This window comes from Anser cygnoides, chromosome 2 (assembly GCF_040182565.1).
Source record: "Anser cygnoides isolate HZ-2024a breed goose chromosome 2, Taihu_goose_T2T_genome, whole genome shotgun sequence".
NCBI lineage: Eukaryota > Metazoa > Chordata > Aves > Anseriformes > Anatidae > Anser > Anser cygnoides.
Window position 1 is genome coordinate 27,616,345 of NC_089874.1, and position 7,345 is coordinate 27,623,689.

Below are 7,345 nucleotides of genomic sequence, written 5' to 3' on the forward strand. Positions count from 1 at the left end.
TCCCAAGCAGCCTCTCTTTTTCTTGGTCTGCATCTTTGCTGTTTTTAATATCGAATAGTCTTTCTTCTTCTGCCACTTGTGAACATGCAGGAAAAAGCTGAAAGAAATGCTAGGGTCCTTAACGTATACAAAAAATGGTATCGGGATATAACATATTGGCTTGGCTCAAAGGTCACCCATATCTCTTGTCGAAGGAGACCGGCAAAGTGCACCAGGAATAAATTAACCCCTTTGTGCAGCTCTGCAACTCATCTTCGCCCAATCCCATGTATGTTCTTAGAGCCTCACGTAAAGACAAAATATTTCTTGTAGCCTCACAGAATTGCTATAGTTCGCAGTTTATTACTTGTTAATGACTGAAGCAGTGCCAAAAGCATTATTCTTAACTATTAACAATTGAGATTAGAGAAAGGAAAAAATTATGCTCGCTTTTTGGTGAGGGGGAAACATGAGGAGACGGGAATTGCATATTCCTGCCAAGGGAGATTTTTATCTTTAGGCAGTGAATTCAATTTCAGGTCTCTTACAGAAATACAATTAAACCCATCTGGAAGTGGAAAGTGCTGAGCTATATAGGAGACATTACTGCAGAGACGTGGTGCTGTCTCTGACTGGTGGATGTGTTTTCTGTGATTTTGTGCTGACTGCTTCATTTAAAAAATACAGCACGAATAAACCCACCACCATCGACAAAAAATCCTTAAATAATTTTCTCTCTGGTTTATGTGAACATGTATCCACATTTGCAAACTTCAAATTTAGTTTTTACTCTGAAATTAAATTTGTGCAGAAATCAGTTGTTTTCAGCTTTAGTTAAACGAACCTCAACTTATCTACAAGTAGTAAAACTCAGCCTGATTCTGTAAGTGCTTCAACTGTGCTCGTCTCTTCCAGAGCACGAGTGTTTCCATTCAACTCAGTGTTTCTTTGTTCTGTTTTTAACATGTAATTCAAGAAACTTAGCCTTTGCATTTCACATTGCTGGAGAGATTTGTTTGCTTTTGAAGTACCACCGTTGATAAAATTCTTAAAGAGGGCAAATATCACAAATGCATTGCCCATCTAGGACTTTACCTATACCATACTTGATACAGCTCTACTTTTTGTTTCTGTGCCCCCCCCCCCCCCCCCCTTTTTTTGTGCCTCTTATTTAGTTTAAAGTTAATTCTGTTCAGGAACGATACTGAAATATGGCAAGTAATAGTTGGTGAGTTCCTGCCTCCACATCAGTTACGCAGACCTGTGTGATCTACAAGTTTTGATTTGAAGTGGTGAACACCCAGAGAAGGAAATGGCCTCACAAAGCGTGCTAGTCTGTTTTAACATGCAGATTCCTTACCACCCTCCCAACATTCACAATCCCCAAATACAGCGTATTTCTCACTGCTGGCCCAGTGATTTTATCAGAGTAAGAATTTGAGGCCCGCGTTTATAGGGATACTTCATTTCTTTTTCTGTTTCAAACAAAAAGATGTGTTTTTTTCTTCTTGAGAAATACTGCTGGCGGTGCAATTTAGTTAAAGAAGCTACTTCAGAAACTGGAAGCTACAAAGTAAAGTTTGAGCCTTATGTAGATAGGATGAATTTCACCTTTTTCTCAGTATCCAATTTTTTTTGTAAAAGGTTTGTCTTTTGTCAACAAAAAGAAAAAAATGAGTATGTGAAAGTGCTTGTAATGTTAATTTGGCTAGGTCAAGTTATACCAATTGTTAATCTACTCTGAATTGTAATGCCAGCAATGTGGTGTTTTTTTTTTTTAAGCAGTGAAGATTATTTTAGATGTGCAGGATTTAAAAGATGATATTCATGGTTTCCTATACAACTTTATTGTGCAGATGTTACGTATATATGAAGTACGATGCTTTTCCGTGCGCAAGAGAGGGAGGAGGGAGAACGGTGCCTGATAGAGCTGCAAACTGTATAGTAACGCAGATCTCCAAGAGAAAAAAATGTGACTGGAGCAATTGCAGCTCTGGCACCTTAAGTGGCTGGCTGGAGTCTGAGTCTTTACCAAAGCTACCTATAAGATTGTACACATCAAGTTGATTTTCCTTTTTGTTGCGTGCTTAGGAAGAAGGTAAAATTGCATTTTAAACTGTTCCACAACAGCCTCTCCTTCATACATCATTGGAGCAGAAACCTGACTCTGGAGCATTGCAGCACAGGTTTTTACCACTTGAACTATGGGACTGACAACCCTAATTGGTAGCAGCAGAAGACTTATTCCCTAAGGGCTAAAAAAGGAATATGCTGCTGGCGCCATGTGTTGAGCCCGGGCGTGGGGGGAAGGTAAGGAATAAATGAGGCAATTAGGAGTTGGCGCTACGCAATCTCCATGGGACTGGAAATATCAGTATTTCACGTGCTAAGGTAAGAAAACAAGCGCACAAGAATGAAGTGCGGATAATTAACATTTATTTTTGGTATTACCACATACCTGAGACTGGCTGGCTCTGCGCGTGCTCGCGTACCTCGATGTAGTTTGTTTGACTGATAGAAATTCCACTGCGTCAGCATAGCGAGCAGTAGCTGGCCAGCCTCTGGGGTACTCTGTTTCATTCGTGGGTATCAGCCCACGGCTTGAATCGCTGCTGATTTTTGCAGCGTGCTATTTATACGCCGTTCTGAAAGCCAATGCTCACGCTTCAGAAAGGGCTTTCTGTGATGTGCTGCGTGCAAGTATTTGATATGCTTGTAACGGCAGGGTGCGAGGCGGTTTATACGCGGTGAATTGTCGGTGCTGATTGTCAAGTGAATCACTGCAGGTCACTGGCCAGGGCACAAAAGTCTTGCTTATGGTGTCGTGAATACTTGGGTGGGAAGTGAGGAATTTTTGGCAAATAGTTAATCCAGGGGGTTGGTTTTTTATTTTTTGAATATAAACACTACATTGTGGTCTTCTGTGGTTCACTCATAATAATTCTTCCTTGTGAAATTTAGTGCAAAACAATATTATCATTAATATGCCTCGTTTCTTTAGGTTTGACTTTGATTTTCCTGGAGGTATATGTTAGGGTGTATGCGTTGCTGTCGGTTTCTCAGTCCCTGCACCTTGAAATGTGTGTCGGGGAAGTTAATCGGGATTCTACTCAAACTCTGCTTTGGACTCAAAATTACATTCATCAACTTCCCCTATTTGATATTGATATTTTAGTAGAGAGAGGCTTTCTGTACCTTTCTTAAAACCTTGGCGGCTGTTTGACACCCAGCACTTTGAGCCAGACCGTGTGCGGGCCGCTGCGCAGGGCAGCGATGTCCAAGGTCCCATGGCAGCACTCGGGGCGCTCCTCTGCCAGGGAGCCGGAGGAGGGTTAATAGTGTCCAAGAGGCAGCTGCTGGCAAGTGCTGCTTTCCTTTTTTCATCATCTCAGCTCTGTAGAAGTGAGCTGCTGTTGCTGGAGGAGGCAGTGGAGAGTTACAGCTGCTGCATTGAATGGTGTGCACTTTATATAGAGCACAGAAAGTAGGTGGTGGCACATTAGTAGTCCTCTCAGTGAGCTGAACCTGTACGTACGTGCTTTGTGGCTTCTGTTGTTTGGTCTTCAGAAGAGTGGGGCTTGCTTAGGAAGTTTTTCTTGCAACTTTGTTATTTAAAGGAATGAAACTTCCTCCAGTCTGCACCTTAAAGTTCACAATCATTAGAGAATTTGCTTAGAACAACGTTTCTTGATTTATCCAACTGTACGGAGGGATGCATAGGACTTAATTTGGTAAAAGCTGGCCCGTTTGGCCATCTTGTGGCTAATGCTTATAAGGTTTTTCAGATGGATTTGTCCTTTTTAAGCTGTTAACATTGCTTCAATATTGTCTTCCACTCCTGAGAGAAAAGAGATGCTGAGCATGATCTTTTCCAGTTAACACTTCCATCCCATTCATGTTATTTGTAGCTGAAGTCACAGTTCCGAACCAGTTTGGAAGATTATGAATTATTGAGTGAATTCTTGTTACGAAAAACTGCTCAATAATGTTGCAGCTTCTTTTAAGGGAATTAGTGTTAATTTGATCAAATACACCAAAGTTTTAAAGTGTCTGTAGGTTTACAAACTTGAAAAATGAAATGGATATTTGCAAGTATTGTGTATTTTGTTCTTGTTTTTTGTCTTTATAACTGATACACAGACACTGAAGACTGAGTATCTACTGTAATTTGCTTCATTCATTTGCTTTCATACTGCTGCATTATGAAGCTGCATTTCCTATAGGATTGTGTTTTGGGCTTCCAAGTTTAAGAACTCAAGAACTAATTACGGTTAGTTTGTGTAACAACAGTTTGAAGTAGCAGAAGAACACGAAAAAGTGCTTGGTAAAAGCTGACAGTAGTTTCTTTCTTTCACTTTCTAAAGGAAGGATTGAGGTGTTTTTTTATAGTTCTACTCCATAACTTCATAGAAGACCCTTTAGTAATTTATTCTTTTTGCCTGTTGAAGTCAATTGCTACATCACCAAGGTACTCTGTCTGATGTGCAAATGCCTGATACTTCAACTCTATTAACAGAGATTTAGTTGCAATATCATGTATTTTGCATTCAGAGTGGTGTGAACCTCTTATGCTAAATTCTGCTATCTTGTATTTACTTAACATGTATTGTCTTCGTTTTAGATAACAACTTAGAAGAAGAAAAAAAGAGGCTATGTTCGGCTTCTTCCGAAAAAGTCAAGATTCAAAGAAGATTGCAGTGCCAGAGAGAGAAGCAGATGGATTTGTTATTGTGGGTAAGTGATGCTTCTGTATGAAATGACTCTTGTCATCTTTGAAATGTAAAGAGGTCTTTGAGATGCTTAGATCAAATAAAAAGAGTTAAAAGAACCTATGACAAAAATCACTCAGAATTGTTACTGTTCCTGAAGGAGTTTGTATGCCTGCCCTCATTATACAGACTAAATAGCTGAAACTTTTTCTTCATGTTGTTTTCTGAATAGGTGCAAACTCTTAATCAATATCATTGAAAATGCAATTTTGTATTTTCTTTTCATCTGATAAACAAGGAGACCTTATTTCCTTACAGAGCAAGAAACCTCAAAGCTGATGCTTCTAGCTTTATGGTTAGAGTTGAGAATATCTCGTTGCAGCTGTTAGATGACTTCCTTTATTAGTTTCCCTCCTTTTGGTGTTACCCCCAATGTCTTTTTATATTAGAAGGCAAGGTGTGTAGCTGTTCTGATTTAGAACATTACTCTTGATTAGTTTTAAAACCCTAAACTGCTTAATTTTCATCAAAATCTTTTTGTTATTCAAAATTTAATCTTAAGTGTGTTCACCTGTGAACTGGCCAAATCTGCAGTTTTAGGTAAGCTCTTTCACAGTCCTGTAGGATGGCTCGAGCATGCAGGGGATACAGAATTTATTACTGCCAAGCTGTAACCGATCCTTTCCTTTTTCCTCTTTTGAAAAATTGGGTTTTCCTCCTTGTAAAACTGTCGTCATTAATACTCAGTTTCTGCTGCTTTAATTTACTGAGTTCTTATCAGGAATCTTGCAGTGTTTACCTATGCAAATGTTGCTAGAGCATTCTGAAATTGAGAGAGCGCCTGGATTATCAAAATCTAATAATACGAGAGACTACTGGGACTCATTCTTAGGAGAGCTTACTTACATTCTTTGTAATAGTTCTCCATTAAAACAAATATCCCCAACTATCTACCAGTTGTTAAAATAGATCTGGTTTCACATGTGACTCTGTGTTTTGATGGCTACATCAAACTGATCCAGCACTTGCATTGTGGAAACGTGGAAGGGGATACACCATCACCCAAAATTTGGAGGCTATTCAGAGCTTCAAATTGTGTAATAGGGAGAGAGCTCTGCACCTGAAGATTGCTTATGTGCCACAACTGCTGGTCTCAATTCTGTTTTTAATTTAGCTTCATTCCTTTTTCCTTAAATGCTCTCAGTGACTATTTAAATGTTGAAGAATTATCAATTATGCTTTAATTTTCTGTTATTTCTATTTACTATTTTTATGTTTGGACAGCAATTAATTTTGCAGACTGTGATGAAACAGACTGTCTTTTCATCCTAACTTCTACTTGGCAAAAGAATTACTGTCAGTCTCACCAGTTGAGCATATTGTCTTGCTGTGTAGAGGCAATTGCAGAATTAAGTACATGTAAGTACATCTGTAGAAGTTTTGTTTGTCTACGAATAGAGGCAGTCCAAAAACCTTAGCTATTCTGCTAGTTTGTTTTTTATTGCTCAGATGGGAGGTATTGAAACTTTTTAAAATTTAGATGTAAGTGTTCTAGAACACCAGCACTAAAAGTTTGCAGCTAATCTCAGCAGTAGTTATAGGAGAGCCATCTTTAGAACTGAACCTCCAGGTTGTTGATGTGAATACTGCTTTAGGCAGTGAACAGTGTCAAAGGGGGGTAAGAATTAAGTTTCATGTATTTTAGGTTGGTTCCTAAATCCAGTCTTTCATTCAAAGCATATAAGAACAAAAAGCCTTGTCCACTAATTCTCTGTGGACAAGTGAGGAAATTCTTTGCTTCTCTTTCATGGATCAAAAAGAGAAAAATGCATCTTCAGGGGATGCTTTCTCCTGATTTCCACCCTTGCAATAATGAGAAGCTCGTCTGTCACAAATTCCTTGCAAGGCTGTTCATACCATGCACCACTAATAAGGGCATTAAGGAATCTTACTGGGGGTCTCAAAGAGACTTATCAAGAAATAATCAAATGCTGTGTCCTTTACAAGTATAAAATAAGTCTATATAATAATGTAATGAGAGTACTTGGCATCCCAATTCAGTATAGATGAAATTAACAATACGTAGTTATTTTCTCTCTCTATATCATCTGATTTTTGAAAATGGGGGAAAGAGGTTTGATGCTTTTATTGAGAAAGTACCACCAGAGCTATCCCCTGTGAAATCTTGAGGATATTTTTTGCTATTTTTTCATAACTCCTCCAAGTGCTGTTATGTATTTCAATATTTTAAAAATATACTTGTAGAATATTTATACATTTGGAATTTCAATATCTGAATTTAATCTTTCTAGTAGAAGGACAACTCATAAAAACATCAGAAGCAACAAAAACCAACTTTGCAGCATAGTAGCTCAAAGAAATTCTGTATCTTACTTTTAAGGAGAAATCATTCTCTACAGAGGAGCTAAGAAAAAAATTATTAATTCACTCTAAAAAATAAATATAAAATGTGATTTTAACAACAGAAACCGAAGCATTTTTATGCCTACCTACCAGTTCACTCATTTTCCAGATAACTGGTCATCTCATCTCTTCGTAAATCTGAAAAAGCGATGCTTGTTTTGTAACAAGCACAGCTATTATTCTGCAAAATATGAAATATGCACAGCACGTGCAATTGATTTTGAAGCGTGAAT

The 7,345-nt window shown here is 38.3% G+C and overlaps 1 protein-coding gene across 8 annotated transcripts in view; it reads left to right on the forward strand.

The window, feature by feature from the left end:
• UMAD1 (UBAP1-MVB12-associated (UMA) domain containing 1) overlaps positions 1–7,345 on the forward strand; it is an 89,359-nt gene that overhangs the window by 10,126 nt on the left and 71,888 nt on the right. For 5 of the 8 annotated variants that reach the window (XM_048075430.2, XM_013183440.3, XM_048075429.2 and 2 more), the window contains exon 2: positions 4,601–4,713. In XM_048075430.2, the coding sequence (XP_047931387.2) occupies positions 4,601–4,713 (113 nt within the window). Of the gene's footprint in view, positions 1–1,564; positions 2,371–4,600; positions 4,714–5,972; positions 6,108–7,345 lie in introns of those variants that run through there. The other 3 variants (XR_007167784.2, XR_007167785.2, XM_066991754.1) reach the window with 2 other exon arrangements.